Source organism: Gobio gobio, assembly GCF_949357685.1.
Source record: "Gobio gobio genome assembly, chromosome: 4".
NCBI classification, from domain to species: Eukaryota; Metazoa; Chordata; class Actinopteri; order Cypriniformes; family Gobionidae; genus Gobio; species Gobio gobio.
In genome coordinates, this window is record NC_137100.1 from 60542737 (window position 1) to 60561678 (window position 18942).

Below are 18942 nucleotides of genomic sequence, written 5' to 3' on the forward strand. Positions count from 1 at the left end.
ATAGGGGCCCTGCCTTATTAGTGCCTGGCATGCTGCTTCAGTCTGGCCATGTAGTAAGAGTTTCAGAGCGTGCAGGAGGAATCAGACATCAGACCCAAATGTGTCTTGACATTCCAGTCTGTCAGCAGTCATTCATGGAAATTTAAAGACACAGTAAGTTATAGGCCCAATGCTTTTTAAGTGGGTTAACAGTGAGTGACATGTTTTTTTTGTTTAAATAGATATTTTAAATTGTATAGATACATTTTGATAGATTAAAATATATAAAATATTTTATGTATTAAAATGTGATATTATTAAATACATAAATAGTATATACAGTGAGGAAAATAAGTATTTGAACACCCTGCTATTTTGCAAGTTCTCCACTAGAAATCATGGAGGGGTCTGAAATTGTCATCGCAGGTGCATGTCCACTGTGAGAGACATAATCTAAAAAAAAAAATCCAGAAATCACAATATATGATTTTTTAAACTATTTATTTGTATGATACAGCTGAAATAAGTATTTGAACACCTGTCTATCAGCTAGAATTCTGACCCTCAAAGAGCTGTTAGTCTGCCTTTAAAATGTCCACCTCCACTCCATTTATTATCCTAAATTAGATGCACCTGTTTGAGGTCGTTAGCTGCATAAACACACCTGTCCTACCCATAGAATCAGTAAAAATCCAACTACTAACATGGCCAAGACCAAAGAGCTGTCCAAAGACACTAGAGACAAAATTGTACTCCTCCAAAAGGCTGGAAAGGGCTACGGGGAAATTGCCAAGCAGCTTGGTGAAAAAAGGTCAACTGTTGGAGCAATCATTAGAAAATGGAAGAAGCTAAACATGACTGTCAATCTCCCTCGGACTGGGGCTCCATGCAAGATCTCACCTCGTGGGGTCTCAATGATCCTAAGAAAGGTGAGAAATCAGCCCAGAACTACACGGGAGGAGCTGGTCAATGACCTGAAAAGAGCTGGGACCACCGTTTCCAAGGTTACTGTTGGTAATACACTAAGACGTCATGGTTTGAAATTATGCATGGCACGGAAGGTTCCCCTGCTTAAACCAGCACATGTCCAGGCCCGTCTTAAGTTTGCCAATGACCATTCGGATGATCCAGAGGAGTCATGGGAGAAAGTCATGTGGTCAGATGAGACCAAAATAGAACTTTTTGGTCATAATTCCACTAAACGTGTTTGGAGGAAGAAGAATGATGATGAGTACCATCCCAAGAACACCATCCCTACTGTGAAGCACGGGGTGGTAGCATCATGCTTTGGGGGTGTTTTTCTGCACATGGGACAGGGCGACTGCACTGTTTTAAGGAGAGGATGACCGGGGCCATGTATTGCGAGATTTTTTGGCAACAACCTCCTTCCCTCAGTTAGAGCATTGAAGATGGGTCGAGGCTGGGTCTTCCAACATGACAATGACCCGAAGCGCACAGCCAGGATAACCAAGGAGTGGCTCTGTAAGAAGCATATCACGGTTCTGGCGTGGCCTAGCCAGTCTCCAGACCTAAACCCAATAGAGAATCTTTGGAGGGAGCTCAAACTCCGTGTTTCTCAGCGACAGGCCAGAAACCTGACTGATCTAGAGAAGATCTGTGTGGAGGAGTGGGCCAAAATCCCTCCTGCAGTGTGTGCAAACCTGGTGAGAAACTACAGGAAACGTTTGACCTCTGTAATTGCAAACAAAGGCTACTGTACCAAATATTAACATTGATTTTCTCAGGTGTTCAAATACTTAATTTCAGCTGTATCATACAAATAAATAGTTAAAAAATCATACATTGTGATTTCTGGATTTTTTTTTTTTTTAGATTATGTCTCTCACAGTGGACATGCACCTACGATGACAATTTCAGACCCCTCCATGATTTCTAAGTGGGAGAACTTGCAAAATAGCAGGGTGTTCAAATACTTATTTTCCTCACTGTATTTTAATATTTAAAGTAAGATAAATCTTACTTGTGACTTATAAATCTTACTCATAAATTTTGCCTTAAAATAATTTTACTATCAGTATTATTGTATTTTAAAATAAATATATTTTGATATATTATATTTATTTTAAAATACAATAATAGTGATAGTAAAATGATTTTCAAAATTATATAGAAGGCAGAATTTATGAAAGTTTTATCTTACTTTAATAGTTTAATGCTTTTAAATAAATTATATAAAGACTGGTTACATTTTTAATTAATAATATTATTGTATCCGAACTTTCATAAAATAAATAAATAAATAATAGCTCTGTTTTAAAGCATTTAAAGTAAGATAAATCTTACATAAATTCTGCCTAATTCTATATCATTTTGAACATCCAAAATACAAGTTTGTCTTTTCATAATATATGTGTGTGTGTACTGTGTATAATTATTATAAATACACACTCCTTCATGAATATATTTAAGAAATATTTGCATGTATACACTGTATATATATTTATATAATTTATCTTATATATAAAATACTTTATATATAACATATTTTTCTTAAATATATACATTCATGTGTGTGTGTTTAAATATGCATAATAATTATACAATAAGTAAATAAATAAATAAGGCAATTGTCCATGAGAATTTCACTATAGACTGACAACACATTATCGTACATCCAAATTAAATAACAGAAACAAAAATAAAATACTACATTATATTGATTATATAAAACAGAAAAAAAACATACAATTTATACTTAAACAGCTGTGATTTAAAGGCATGCGTTTGTGGTATTATTTAAGTAAAGTATTTTTAAATTATAAATAAAATAATTGTAAACAATAATGTTATAAAGAATATAATTATTTATAGCTAAAATTTCCGATTCCATGACCTTTATTATTTGGTTTTGGTGAAAAAAAGCTTTTACAGTTCAGTAAGGTTTGAGACTTTTATTTTGAAATCCATGGGCGGAAGTAACCCAGGAAGAAAACGTCTTCGCGACCTCCCCCCACGTGTGCGCCACAGTCTCGTGGCTGTAGTGATGCAGACAGACATGGGAGAGCTCGAGAACACCGCCGCGCGACCCAAAGTTACCGATGCGAAAGGCATTCTCAAACAGAACCGACAGTTCCTGGATTATTTCTGGGACATCGCGAAACCCGAGCGAGAAATCCGCCTCAAAGCGATAGAGGACCTGATTGAGCACCTGAAGCAGAGCGAGAAGGTATGAAGTGTCACTTCTGATCGTTTTAATGTCGGCTGATCACTGTGGATCAGTGACTGTTATTGGTCTCAGATAGAGTTGCTTGTTGTTGTTGCGGTGGTTCTATAATCCGATGTAATAATGTCGATCATTGCCTGATCTCTGATCCGCTCGGGTTTGCTTGTTGATGTGAACACGTGGGTTGCATGAGGCTGTTGTGTGTGGGTGAATTTTTATGGATGAAAAATAGGTTTTACAGTTTTAATCACATTTTTCCATTATTTAGAGTGTATACATGTTGTTTTTAGTTTGTCACTCTGTAACAAATATTAATACTTTCCATTGTCACACTTCTATCGTATCTATCTCCTATCTATCTTTCTAAAATCCGCCCATTTGTCCATCCATCGACCCATCCATCTATCATCCATCATCTACAATATATCATTCTATCTATCTGTCCATCCATCCATCCGTCTCTCTATCATCCATCTATCTATCATTCTATTCATCATCCATCCTTCTATTTGTCTATCTATCTAAAATCATCCATCCATCTTAAATGTGTTTCTATCTATCCATCCCTCAAATCTGTCCATTTGCCCATCCGTCCAAAATCTGTCCATCCATCTATCATCTATAATTATCACTCTATCCGTCCATCCATCATCTATCTATTAACCATCCGTCTTCTATAATCTATCACTCCATCCATCTATCTATTATCCATCCATCATCTATAACCTCACTCTATCATCCATCCATCTATCTATCTATACATCCATCTATTATCCATCCATCTTCTATCATCCATCCATCTATCTATACATATATCTATTATCCATCCATCTATAATCTATCACTCCATCCATCCATCATCTATAACCTCACTCTATCATCCATCCATCTATCTATACAGCCATCTATTATCCATCCATCTTCTACCATCCATCTATCTATACATATATCTATTATCCATCCATCCATCCATCTATAATCTATCACTCTATCCATCCATCATCTATAATCTATCACTCTATCCATCCATCATCTATAATCTATCACTCTATCCATCCATCATCTATCTATTATCCCATCTATCCATCCATCATCTATCTATTATCCCATCTATCCATCCATCATCTATAATCTATCACTCCATCTATCCATCCATTCATCATCTATATATACATCTATCTTATCCATCCATCATCTATAATCAATCACTCTATCCATCCATCATCTATAATCTATCACTCTATCCATCCATCATCTATAATCTCACTCTATCATCCATCATCTATCTATTATCCATCCATCCATCATCTATAATCTATCACTCTATCCATCATCTATCTATTATCCATCCATCATCTATAATCAATCACTCTATCCTTCCATCATCTATAATCTATCACTCTATCCATCCATCATCTATCTATTATCCATCCATCATCTATAATCAATCACTCTATCCTTCCATCATCTATAATCAATCACTCTATCCATCCATCATCTATCTATACATCTATCTATTATCCATCCATCATCTAAAATCTATCACTCCATCCATCTATCTATACATCTCTTTTATCCATCCATCCTTCTATCCATCTTTCTGTCTATATACCTAAAATCCATCCGTCCGTCTGTCTGCCTATAAACCTATATACCAGTATTAGTTTACAAAAATGGCCCTAAATGAATAATATTACAAAACAGATCCAGTGACCTTGTATAATAAAGTCAGTGGATTGTAAGATGATGGCGTATAGATGATTCCTGAGTGTTTCTGTTCTGTACTCTCATCTAGTCCGATGAGCTGAAGTATTCACTGAAGAGACTCGTGGATGGTCTGTCTCACACGAGAGAAGATGCTCGATCAGGACACAGTGTGGCTCTCGCTCAGGTATTTTCAGCCATTCAAGTTTTATCTTCACGCATTTCCTCATAGCAGTCATTAGTTATGTAATTGACTGTTATTGTTTCTGCATGAAGCTGCTGAGTGTGTTTGAGGAGATCTCACTGAAATCCACACTGGACAGTGTCAAAGAAAAGCACAACCTCCAGACAGCCAAAAAGGTGAGTTTTGATTTTATTTTATACAGAACCCTCATTTGTTCATATTTTATTATCCTAATCATCAATCTGTCATAACCACGGTCATCGTTCTTGTCCTGCTTTCATTCTCTTAACAGAAATTCGTCAGAAATGCAGCATTTGGGAATTTCTTCGGGGTGCTCGCCCTGTCTCAGTCCACACGCCTGCATAAGGTAAGAGAGACGCTGAGTATTGTTACATCACTAATGCTTTTTTGGCATTTGGGATGCATATAAACACTCATTTGTGTTCGTGATCTTTTTCAGGAGCCGCAGGTCATGCTGGAGTGTGTCCAGCTCCTACAGAGTCTGTCCCTGTACAGAGAACACCTGAAAGACCTGCCCAGAAAAACCATGGTCGACATCCTGTCAGAGGTGATTAACGACATTCTGGCATCATTTACTCACCCTCATGTCATTCCAAACCCAGAAGACCTTCGTTCTAGACTGGGTAATCCCAGCCTGATCTGTCGGCGATTTGATTTCGCCCCGCAACTCAGTCTAGAAACCTTTACATTCATTTCTACTGCTTCTGTTACACTTTTGCGGGAACCAATCACAGACTGGCTTATCCACTTGGCTCGCTATTGACGGGTTTAACACGATGATGGATGGAGAAGCGATGGATCAATTGCATACAGAGTCATTTAATTTATGCTCGTTTATCACGCCTCTTGTGCTGTAGAAAGTACAGAGCAGACTCCCCAGACCAATGTTCAATCTTAAACTGAGCTTGGTCTGCTGATAGCCTGACAACCTTCGTTCATCTTCTGAACACAAATGAAGATCTTTTGAATGAAATCTGAGAGCTTTCTGTCCCTCCATTGACAGCTACGCAACTGACACTTTCAAGCCCCAGAAAGGTAGTAAAGAGATCATTAAAGTAATCCTAATCATAATATTAATCTCCAACACACGTTATGCAACAACACACATGCATCGTGGTGCTCTCGTGAATGCATGTTGGAGATTAATATTTTATAAATAAAGTGGTACATTATGTTTTTTGCACAAACAAAGCACTCTTCATAAAACTGAGGTTAAACCACTGGAGTCACATGGATTACTTTAATAATCTAGTAGAGACGTAATAATCAAGGAGCTTTGCTGCCGTACCATGGGTGCAGCGGCGCAATGATATTACTTAGCGCCTGAAAATAGTCCCCAGCACGCTCTCTGTGCAAGCAGTAGGGCTGTCAAAATTGCTCAAAAATGACGTTCGAATATTCCCTCTAAAAAAAGCACGAATATTCGAACATCTGGTTGCGCATTTTATCAATGACACGCATCACGTTAATAACAGGACAAATTAATACAAAGAGACATAACTACTTATATAGGTAGTCTATTTACGTTTAAACATATTTGACAACGTATTACCTACACAAAAACAAGTAAATCAACTAATGGCTAAGACCGCAGACCTCACTCTCTCTCGCCCTCACGCTCTCTGCGCATAACGGTTTAAATGAACAAACACATTTTGAGAGCTGATCAAGAGTTTTGTGCAAGCAATATAACGTCGCGACTCTTGTCCCAAATATAACGTTAGCAGGCTTCATTCAGTGATTGAAACAAATATTATTGAACGCTCTGAGCGAGCTGTGCTGTGGTAAACATGGAACTTTTCGTTGACATGAAACGGTAAATAATCAAACCAGTGGAAGCAGTGCATTTATCCTTCATTCATGCAATATCTATTCAGTCACTACCTTGGCTCCACTGCTTGACAGAACTCCCTGAAGCCGCCCCATCCACGACACTGATCGCTCTCATGTCCTTACAAATGAACAAAATTAATTTCTCCGTTATGGCCTCTTGTCGTGTTGAAGACAGAGAGCTTGTGGCGGGCGATGCAAAGTAAGGGTGGTCCAGTTTGCACATACAAATCAGTTGCTTATATTTACAAAACGAGCCTACAAAAGCATAAAAAAGCCCGTTTAATAAAGAAAAGTTCACGAAACTAAGTGAAAACTCACTAAAGTGTTTAGTGAAATTAGGAAACATTTAGATATTGAGTTGTATAAGTTAACGTTACATTTCTACATACATTTTGTTCTCATGTCACAAGTAATATCAAGGTTTGTTTTGTTCCGTTTTACATGATTCTTTTGTAGTGTGGTTTTCGGTGAAGTGTACTAGAATAAATATCATCACCTGTGTACATTAGCCCACTTCTTCTCGACGCTTTTTCCTGATAGTTTATAGAACAATTACTCCGAGTCGCCATCTGTCGTTTCAAAGAAAAGCACAACGGCGAGCGCGTCAAGTATAAACCAAACACCTCGTCCGTTTGGGGAGGAGCGCGCGCAGTCAGCGGAGGCTCGCGCTGCGGAGACAGGCCAAAGTACACAAGGCTTCAGGCGCGCTAGCGCCCACTCGCAAAGCAGACAGCCACGCCTCTACTACCACGGGCGTTTTTTCCCCCACATTGTTTTATTTATTCGAATATTAATTTTCACCTTCGAAATTTGTTTTTTAAAAACGATTCGAATATATATTCGAATTTAGAATATATTCGTTGACAGCCCTAGCAAGCAGGTTGTCACTTTGGTTATGTTGACGGAAGTTAGCCTATTTTCAGGCGCTGCATAATATCATTGTGCCGCTGCACCCATGGGACGGCAGCAAAGTTCTTTGATTATTACGCAGGAATGAGAGAATAGTTCCTAGATTAGCCATATCGGTCTAGAAAATCGCAACTTTTAATTTTCCGTCGGTCCACAATGTAACTATACACATCACAACATGTAAATAGGAAAATGTTGGTGTTATTTTGTCACTTATTGAGCAGTAGGCTAGCTGGAGCCGTTTACCTCCAGTCTTTGTGCTAAGCTAGGCTAACGGTGGGTGCGTCAGACAGAGTTATGGCACGCACGGAGATGAGAATGGTATGACTTATCTAACCCTGGGGGATACGGTGAATAAGCTAAAGTCCAAAAAAGTCAGCGTGTTCCTTTAATGTCTTTACTAACTTTCTGGGTATTGAAAGTAGTAGTATGCGTTAGGGTTAGCTGTCAATGGAGGGACTGAAAGCTCTAAGATTTCATCAAAAAGATCTTCATTTGTGTTCAGAAGTTGAATGAAAGTCTTACGGGTTTGGAACGACATGACACCCCTTTTTGGGTGAACTATCCCTTTAAAAATATGTATGTTACAACAACTATACAACAACTAAAATAATTTTTATTATTATATAAATGTTAAATATTAATACTAGTATTATTACATGTAATATTATTTTTATATATTAATTTATATAATGTTTTATTTGCTTTGTGTTTTTTTATAGTTATTGAAGGTGTTTGAAAGGCGCTTTTGAGGACTCTGATAGCAGTACAAATATGTATAGCTTGAATAATACACGTATAATAATAATATTCTATATAATATTAATATAAAAAATAATACAACATATTATACAAATCCCTCTACACACACCTTGGCAATAGAATCGCCATGGGCTAGTAAATTTTTTTGTTTAGTCGCCAGACTGATACTTTATTATATTATATATATATATATATATATATATATATATATATATAAATAAATAAATTCCAGAGACGCCTGCAGAGACGCAGAGAAATCAATTTTATCGCTTGACTAGAGCGAAACTCTCAAGTGCTCATTCAGAATGTTCAGTGAGTAAAAATACTATATATTTATGCTAAACTTATTCTTAGCATCTAACACACACACTGGCGAGTAAAATCTGAGAATTTATTAGCCAATGGCTAATGATAGATATTATTTAATAGCCCAGAGGGACGATTTACTCGCATATGCAAGTGTTTTACTCGCATTGTAGAGGGTTGAAATTAATATAGAAGTGGTAATACTAATATTATTAGTTTGTATTATATACATTAAACACATTAACAATAAAATGTATATATAATGTGTAAAGTTTATTTTGCGCTGTGTTTTGTTGAATAGACATCGAAGGATGTGTTTGAAGAGGTGCTCTTGAGCGCCCTGAAGTCTGACCTGACCTCCGCCCTCAACACCCCCGAGCAGCTGGAGCTCCTCCTAGTGGCCCTGCAGAAGTTTCCCTCAGTGCTCAAGCCCAAGAAACTCAAGAAATTATTGGGAACCACAACAGTCATTACTAAAGACAACATGCCGAAGTGAGTGTGTTAAAAATATCCTTTTTGATCTCTTTTCAGAGATGTTTTTTTTTTTAGAGAAAAATTATATATTTTATTTTTATTGACTATTTGAACTAAATGAGATTAAGATATGGTTTAATTTTTTTAATTTATTTATAATAAAATTGATAAATAATCATTTATTTGTGTTGATTTTATTTGAAAGAGCTAAAATGATGTTTTATAGATGGGTAGGTTAAAAACATGCTAATATTTGTTAATGTTTTTTTTTGTTATAAATTGATTGTATTGATTTCTTTTGAAAGGGCTAAAATGTTGGTAGGTACACATGGTAGGTTAAAAATGCACGTATTATGTGTGCTTTATCGTTTTATTAATATTTTTGTTGTCCACTCCCAGGTTAGTGGAGGTTTTAAAGATGGCTGCTCGCTCTGTGAAGAAGGAGAACGTTCTGCCGCCGGTGGCTTTGGACTTGCTGCAGGCGTCTCTGCGAGAGGAGAACTTCGAGATGTTCTGGGCTGATGCCATCCTCAGCGGCATGATGTCAGAGATGCCTGGACCCACACAGTGAGTTTTACATGTGTAGAAAGATAAGAGTCTGATATGCAGCCATTTATTGAAACGCCTCACCTCATGTGATGAAAGATTATTTTGCACGTTATTATGACATATATCGCACATACATCATTTTTTAATGTAACTGTGTAGAATGTTTAAGATTTTGCTACTGCATAATAATACATGAACATTTTTGTATTGTTTGAGAACTTTTTTTTTTAATGTCTGTATGTATGCACATTTATTTATTTAAAATGTCGTTTAATGGTATTTATTTAGTTATTTTGTTAAATTGCATTTTATTTATTTAGTTAAGGTTTTTATAAAAATATATACAGGTCCTTCTCAAAAAATTTGCATATTGTGATAAAAGTTCATTATTTTTCATAATGTAATGATAAAAATTAAACTTTCATATTTTAGATTCATTGCACACCAACTGAAATATTTCAGGTCTTTTATTGTTTTAATACTGATGATTTTGGCATACAGCTCATGAAAACCCTAAAAGAATTAGCATATTTCATCCGACCAATAAAAGAAAAGTGTTTTTAATACAAAAAAATTCTTTTTTTCTTCAAATAATCCTGTTCAGTTATGCACTCAATACTTGGTCGGGAATCCTTTTGCAGAAATGACTGCTTCAATGCGGCGTGGCATGGAGGCAATCAGCCTGTGGCACTGCTGAGGTGTAATGGAGGCCCAGGATGCTTCGATAGCGGCCTTAAGCTCATCCAGAGTGTTGGGTCTTGCGTCTCTCAACTTTCTCTTCACAATATCCCACAGATTCTCTATGGGGTTCAGGTCAGGAGAGTTGGCAGGCCAATTGAGCACAGTAATACCATGGTCAGTAAACCATTTACCAGTGGTTTTGGCACTGTGAGCAGGTGCCAGGTCGTGCTGAAAAATGAAATCTTCATCTCCATAAAGCTTTTCAGCAGATGGAAGCATGAAGTGCTCCAAATCTCCTGATAGCTAGCTGCATTGACCCTGCCCTTGATAAAACACTGTGGACCAACACCAGCAGCTGACATGGCACCCCAGACCATCACTGACTGTGGGTACTTGACACTGGACTTCAGGCATTTTGGCATTTCCTTCTCCCCAGTCTTCCTCCAGACTCTGGCACCTTGATTTCCGAATGACATGCAAAATTTGCTTTCATCCGAAAAAAGTACTTCGGACCACTGAGCAACAGTCCAGTGCTGCTTCTCTGTAGCCCTGGTTAGGCGCTTCTGCCGCTGTTTCTGGTTCAAAAGTGGCTTGACCTGGGGAATGCGGCACCTGTAGCCCATTTCCTGCACACGCCGGTGCACAGTGGCTCTGGATGTTTCTACTCCAGACTCAGTCCACTGCTTCCGCAGGTCCCCCAAGGTCTGGAATCGGTCCTTCTCCACAATCTTCCTCAGGGTCCGGTCACCTCTTCTCGTTGTGCAGCGTTTTTTGCCACACTTTTTCCTTTCCACAGACTTCCCACTGAGGTGCCTTGATACAGCACTCTGGGAACAGCCTATTCGTTCAGAAATTTCTTTCTGTGTCTTACCCTCTCGCTTGAGGGTGTCAATGATGGCCTTCTGGACAGCAGTCAGGTCAGCAGTCTTACCCATGATTGCGGTTTTGAGTAATGAACCAGGCTGGGAGTTTTTAAAAGCCTCAGGAATCTTTTGCAGGTGTTTAGAGTTAATTAGTTGATTCAGATGATTAGGTTAATAGCTCGTTTAGAGAACCTTTTCATGATATGCTAATTTTTTGAGATAGGAATTTGGGGTTTTCATGAGCTGTATGCCAAAATCATCCGTATTGAAACAATAAAAGAAATATTTCAGTTGGTGTGCAATGAATCTAAAATATATGAAAGTTTAATTTTTATCATTACATTATGGAAAATAATGAACTTTTATCACAATATGCTAATATTTTGAGAAGGACCTGTATATATTTCATTAATTTTAAATGGTATGTCTTGAGAAATTCATGTGATTTCAAATCGTGGGTACATTTTTACTGATCTGAATTGTTTAAAACCTATTAGAATATGATGTAGAAATGCATGTAGAAACTCTCTCTCTCTCTCTCTCTCTCTCTCTCTCTCTCTCTCTCTCTCTCTCTCTCTCTCTCTCTCTCTCTCTCTCTCTCTCTCTCTCTCTCTCTCTCTCTCTCTCTCTCTCTCTCTCTCTCTCTCTCTCTCTCTCTCTCTCTCTCTCTCTCTCTCTCTCTCTCTCTTTTTATTTATCAGTTATTTGGGTTTCCGCTTGCTGGGAGCATCCTTGCCGCTGCTGTCAATCCCTCAGCTTGAGTTTGTGCTGTCCGGTGATGTGATGAGACATTACGGTGAACACATGCTGTCCGCACAGGTCTGTCTTTATGTTTGGTTATGTGTATGTTTTATGTGATAAATGACAATGTTAGCAGGAAAATCATTAATTTAACTCAAATATAAACAGCGTTGTCTACAAACATCTATTTATAAAAGTACATTCTTATGCAATTAAAAAGTAAGCGTTTTCAGGCCTCCAAAATGCTGTTGTCGTTTAAATGAATGGCCAAAAAGTTAGTTAAAATAGTATTGTGTAAATGGCCCCTTAATTCAAAGTATCAAGCTACTTTCAAAGGTGATTTACTTTGATCGCTACCGTGGACTTCAATGTTTGTATCCGAACTATATACTTTTATCCCAGCCCTTATGTGATGATTTGACTTACTGTAACACAGAAATAATGATACTATGTGTTAATAAGACCGTTTGTGAAGATTGAAATGTTCTGCTGTGATTGTGCTTGTCAAGGGTTTATTAGACATAGCTGAATTGTTGTCATTTGGGAATAAGATAACGTGGCTGTTTGAATCAAGACTTTGGTCTTTTAACGATTAATCGTGCTGCTCTACAATAAGCTTGTGTTTCACCCAGACTTATGGTGTGTCCCTCCCTTCAGTTGCCAGACCGATTCAAGTTTGCTCCGGAAATGGAGAAGTACGTGAGCGAGTTCATGCAGGGCTGCCCTGACGCTGACAAACAGCTCTCAGTGATGCTCAGCTTCACCCAGCTCACCAACCAGGGCTACCCTGTGGTCCCGTCCTACTGAAGGTTCTGGAGCACATGTTCCGTCTGCGCTGGAGCAGTACGTGGAGTGGCTGATGGACGCGTTCTGCAAGCCACAGCTGGATAATGTCTGGACTTCAGCACCCGCAGACAGAAAGGAAACCAAGAGTCTGCATTAGAGTGAGTTTACATCATTTTTTCCAAGAATTTACTGTTGTAAAGTCCTTAAGATTAGAGCAGTGGTTCTCAAACTTTTTATACCAAGTACCACCTCAGAAAATATTTTGCTCTCCAAGTACCACCATAATGACCAACATTAAACTACAGTAGCGTGGTAGGCCTAACTATTCAGCTACATCTCTGTACAGTTAAAAAACGAGGCAGTTTATTCCTAATAAGAAATTATTGTTATCAACCACTTTAACATTGTAAATACACAGTTTGTATATTAACACTGCACTGTGCTTACATACAGGTTCATTATTTAATTAAAATGGTACTGTACTTAAATGTAAAAAAAAAAGTGTTGCGTTTTAACCATAGACTGTAGGTTTTAACATTACTTTATTTAGTGATTCCTCTGCGTACCACTAGAGGCAGCCTGAGTACCACACTTTGAGAACCACTGGATTAGAGGATTTAGGATTTCCACAAAGCAGATCATAACTTTTCACGAGTCGGTTTTATTTTAATATTATTTATATACAATTATATTTTTTTTATTAAGATTTTGAATTGGCTTTTAGTTTTTGTTTATAATTCTTTTAGTAGTTTTGTTGTGCTTTTGTGTTTGTTATTAGTAAAAAAATAAAAATAATGTGTGTGTATATATATATATATATATATATATATATATATATATGTATGTATGTATGTATGTATGTATATAATATATACATATATACCTTTTAATTTATATTTATTAATTCTAATAATGTCTAATGTTTTTTATCTAATGTTTTTATTTTATTTCAATTTACAGATTTTTTTTAATAGTTTTAGTTATTAATAATAATAATAGTATTATTTTTATTTTATCAAATTAAAATATTATAATTAATAACAATAGTTTTTATTTGATAGAAATAGAAGATATTTATTATTATTTTTAATTAAATAAATAAATGGTGAAAAATATATATTTTTAATAATGATTTGATAATTTGTATCGATGTTCATTTTTAATTCAAGGTTAATTAAAAAATGTTGTCACTTCCCATGCATTTTTCTTATGTCAGTTTCATATTTATTCTATTTTACTTCATGTTGTAGGAGTGACGGCTGTGTTGCCAGGTTTCGTAAATGGATCGTTCCACGCCTCACTTTCATTGCGGAAAACCATCAGATTAAGAAGGAAGAGGATCTCGTCATGAAAATGGCTAGGTAATTCCTCTTTATATGTCACCAGTGACCTCTACATGACCTCTCTTCATGGCATTTATACTGACATGAGTGAATGGGATTGTGATGTCTTTCTCCTGTAGGTTTATTTTCTTCCACGGCTTCTTTGATGTGAAGAAACCCACCCCAGAAATCCCTGAGACGGTGCAGGCTCTCTCAGTGCCCATAGATCAACAAACACGAGCCATGCTCTCTTCAGCCTTCTACAGGTCTGATTTATGTTCTTCTCCTCTACATCATACATGTTTCATTATATCAATATAATATTCCCATATTGTGTATCACTAGCTGCGTTTACATGGAGCCTAATAATCCGATTGTAATCGGACTAGTAGCACAATCAGAAAAAAAAAAAGTCTAATGTAACCACGTCAATCAGAATGAATTACCCAGATCTGATTAAAATTTCATTCAGATTGTAAGGGGTAATTTATTCCTTTTGTAATCCGATCGAGAGGACATGTTGATCAGATTGAAAACTGAAACTGCGCATATTTAATGACATAGAAATAACGTAATGATGTATGACACGTGGAAGGAGCTGTCATTCTGAAATTCTCTTTCCACTCATCGTCTGTGAAGTAGAGCAGGACAACATCCCACTAGTCCTTGTTTCAGACTCTAATCTACAGTCGACTGGTTTTGGGCGGGTTATGGGACATTTTTACTCCTTGATACAAACAAGCTCAGCGCTTCATGTGCTCGTCGACTTCTAATCAGGACCCGAAATAGATGCATATTAAGTCTGCTTTTTAAAACAAAGAAAAGGAGGATGGTTAGTGTGCAACAACTAGGGCTGTGGGATATTGAAGAAAAATGCGATATGCGATATCCTTGTTAATAATGCGATATGCGATACGATATTGCTTTAAGTGTGTAAAATCTATTTCTTTCCCCAACTGATATCTTTCGCTTAAAGCATAATCGACTGTGTTTACATGAATACTCGTCAAGACATAACTGTGTGTGTATTTGACTGTTCGAGTGTGTAACAAGACACGAAAAAAAGAACAGCTTGTGTGCACGTTTCGGTGTGTGTGTCAGACAGCAGACAGCACGAGACTGCAAGTTGTTTTTCGCAATTTATTGCGTTTAATAACTATTTTTAACGTCAGGCAAGTCACATAAGTAACAGTCGTGTGCTCAGTCTATTCTCTGCTATATCCATCAACCTAAAACGTACACATTTCACAATGTTGAAGTAGCCTATTAAAATCATTCAGATATTGCGTGCCCTTGCGATATGTACATTTGCGATATTTCGATATATTGCGCAGCCCTAGCAACAACAGTGGGGAAACTTCTATATTCGTGCAGTGTGTGCATGTCAAAAGATTAAATCTGATCAGAAACTTGTGAAAAATTAACGTGCACATCAACCTGATCACTTTATTTAGCTTCATGTAAACACTACGTTCGGATTCATCAATCGGAATGAATTCATTCAGATTAAAGCAAAAAGGGGCCTTGTAAACGTAGCTAATGACTAATTCGCTGATGCCAGTAATTATGGCCAATAACCAATAAATGGCCATTATTAGAATTAAATACATACAAAAAAAAACACACAAATTATAAAGAGCATTTCTTTTTACACAGATAATTTTTTTTTTTCTTTCATGTAAATGTTAATTTAATTAAATTAATAAATATGAATAAATTAAAGGTGCTGTATGTAATTTTTTGGACTGTACTAAAGCATACATTTTAGGGCTGTCAAGCGATAAAATTCATTATTGTGTAAAAAATCTAATAGACACAACAAAAAGTAGCTTCAGAAGAAATATTTTGGGTGAACTATACCTTAAATGTTTGTTTTTATTAATATGGAAATTATACTCTAAATAAGAAACTGCTAGTAGGTGGCGGTAAATGTCTAATTGAGTCATTCATTCATTTGATTCGATTCAGGACTGAAGTAAATGGTTCTCTTTATGAAAATGGTAAATGTAAATGGTTATGTTGCGCAACCTGAGCTAGAACTGTGCCGAGATTCAATGAATGTGAAAGCAACACTGATTTGGGCGTGCAAGAAAAGTATCCTGCGCATGTGTTTTATCAGATGACAATGTTTTTAGTTCAATAAAACACATGTAAGGTATGATAGTGTTGATGATTTACCTTGGATACGTGCGAGAACGAGCCTGCAGACAGTGCACCGACGGGAACAATCGCGCTCTGACTCGGATCCACATCAAACAGTGTAAAAACGCCCTGAGGATAAGTCAAAAAGGATAACTCTAACTGCATTCTATAGGCTTCAGCACACAGCGAGTTGTTGCCCTGCATCATATTCTTCATCAATCAACTGTATGATGTTATGACCTAAATAAGTCCGGGTCGGGGCAAGTGCGTTAAATGCGTTAATAATTTTTATGCGTTATTTTTTACCGTAACTAATTAATCTAATTAACGTGTTAAATCGACAGCCATAATAAAAATACAATAATATTTTTGCAGAGATTTAGGAAACATGCTTGTTTCTCTGAAAAACAATTCTACTGCCAATTATACTACTTTGAGATGTGTGTTTCCGTGTTGGAATGTCTGTTTGTTTTTTGTTGGTCTCTGTATTTCAACACCTCGGGTTGCCAGTTGGCGTAAAACACTGCGTAGTTCAGCCATGGATGTGAGCAGACCAACTGGGTCAGAGATCGCAGATTCTACCCGATTAAAAATCCTCGCCATTCATCTAAACAGCTCTATTCCCAGAGGCATATTAAAATGCAGATAAATCAACTTGGTGGCCTTTCATTGTTGATTGCGCTTGTTTTATGTTGCATGTCCTCAATCTGGCTTGAAACTGCTTGAGCGTTAAGTCTGAGGAGGAGGGGGCTGGGGGAAACAACTTTCCAATATTTTGAGTTTGGGCTCTAGTACCCAGTTCAACCATTAGCTGTCGATATTACATACTGCACCTTTAAATTAAATGAATAATTATATACTTGATCTCCTCCAGTCTTCTGCAGGGCCTGAACACAATGCCTGTGTTAGGAGATTCACCTGAGGAGGAGGGGCTGAACCCCAGGAGGATTCTGGGTGTTAAAGCAGACGGAAACATGTGGATTTACTGTGTGGTGCAGTACTCCTCCATGCTGCTCAACCAGAGCAAATTCGTCCAGAGCGTTCAGACCTTCAGTTCAGAGCAGAGACGGGGCTGGGACAGGTGATGCATCCTACAAAACACTACTAATAATGTCTCTCATAATACATTCAAGAGCAAGAAAAAAGCTGTTTTCCACAATATGATCTTTTAAATGTAAACAAGAAAAGTGAGATGCTTTTAGTGATTTTGTGTTGTGTGTGTTCAGTATGCTGGAATCGGTGGAGGCCTTGAGGAAAAAAGCAAAGAAGGCTTCTTCACCTGAACACACAGCGTTCCAGCACCTCTTCCTTCTCATTGGGATTCAGATGTTCAAGGTTTGAATCTTCCTGGCTTAATAAATACCTGCTGCTTTAGATCAGTTTAGTTTAGTTAATTCCCAAAGTTTTGTTTTTTGTCACCCAAACCCTCTTGATGTAAAATATCTTCTTGAAGTTCCTCTGAGATTTTGTGAATATTTCAATAATTTTACACATTTGCATGTTCATGTTTTTTGATGTCGGTCAATGGTCACATGACATGCAGGTAAACAAATAAAATATTTTATTTATTTATTTAAAAAAAAAAAAGCACAGTCCCCCCAAACTCTGCATTGTATAAATAAAAGCTAAGTATACTAAAGCAAAGTACTAAAAGTGTCTATTAGTGTTGTCAAAAATATTGGGTAACACTTCACAATAAGGTTGTATTAGTTAACATTAGTTAATGCATTAGTTAACATGAACTAACCATGAACAACACATCTGTTCAGCAGTAGTTAATCTTTGTTAATGTTAGTTAATAAAAATCCATCTGTTCTTCCAACGCCCAGTGCATTAACTAATGTTAACAAGATTTTAATAATACATTACTAAATGTTGAAATTAACATTAACAAACATAAATAAATGCTTTATAAGTGCAGTTCATGTTAACTAATGAACCTTATTGTAAAGTGTTACCAAATATTGATATTTCGATATGTATCGATACTGAAATATCTGAAACTGTTCCAATACTCCTTTTCTGAAGTATCGATACCACTGATACCACCTCCTCTCACTCACTCGTCTCCTTCGCTCCGGTTAAATAGTGCTGGTATTACACATAACTTTAGTCATTCCCTCATTTCACACTCACACCAAAACTGTGTGCACCACTAATAAAGGCACCACTCTCATAAAGCCACCTCTCAAATAACTCGGGAGTACCAAGTTGACTTCTTTTTCGTGTCTTAACCAGTTAAATACATACCGAATAGTCAAAATGCCTGTCATGCGGAGTATTCAGGTAAATACAGTCAGTTTTGGAACGTAAATAGAGAAAACGCATGTTGTGTAACGCTGCATAAGCTCTTAAAGTGGCGGCAGCCTAATAAACCTGCTGTAAAAGACAGCGAGAAAATCGCTCTCTGCTCTTGACTGAATATCTTTTGTAACTTTAATTGTACGCAGTAATCTGTATTTTTATTTTTACAATGAAAACTATCCAGTGTTTTTACATTTG

General features: G+C 36.9%; 1 protein-coding gene across 1 annotated transcript in view; it reads left to right on the forward strand.

The window, feature by feature from the left end:
• Positions 1-2966: 2966 nt before the first annotated feature.
• mybbp1a (MYB binding protein (P160) 1a) overlaps positions 2967-18942 on the forward strand; it is a 32053-nt gene continuing 16077 nt past the window's right edge. The window contains 16 exon segments of the mRNA XM_079815860.1: positions 2967-3166; positions 4959-5054; positions 5144-5227; positions 5344-5418; positions 5512-5619; positions 9184-9374; positions 9756-9923; positions 12151-12268; positions 12848-12992; positions 12995-13012; positions 13015-13077; positions 13080-13134; positions 14227-14337; positions 14439-14564; positions 17315-17521; positions 17667-17775. Coding sequence (XP_079671986.1) covers positions 2984-3166; positions 4959-5054; positions 5144-5227; positions 5344-5418; positions 5512-5619; positions 9184-9374; positions 9756-9923; positions 12151-12268; positions 12848-12992; positions 12995-13012; positions 13015-13077; positions 13080-13134; positions 14227-14337; positions 14439-14564; positions 17315-17521; positions 17667-17775 — 1857 coding nt within the window. The 5' untranslated portion in view covers positions 2967-2983.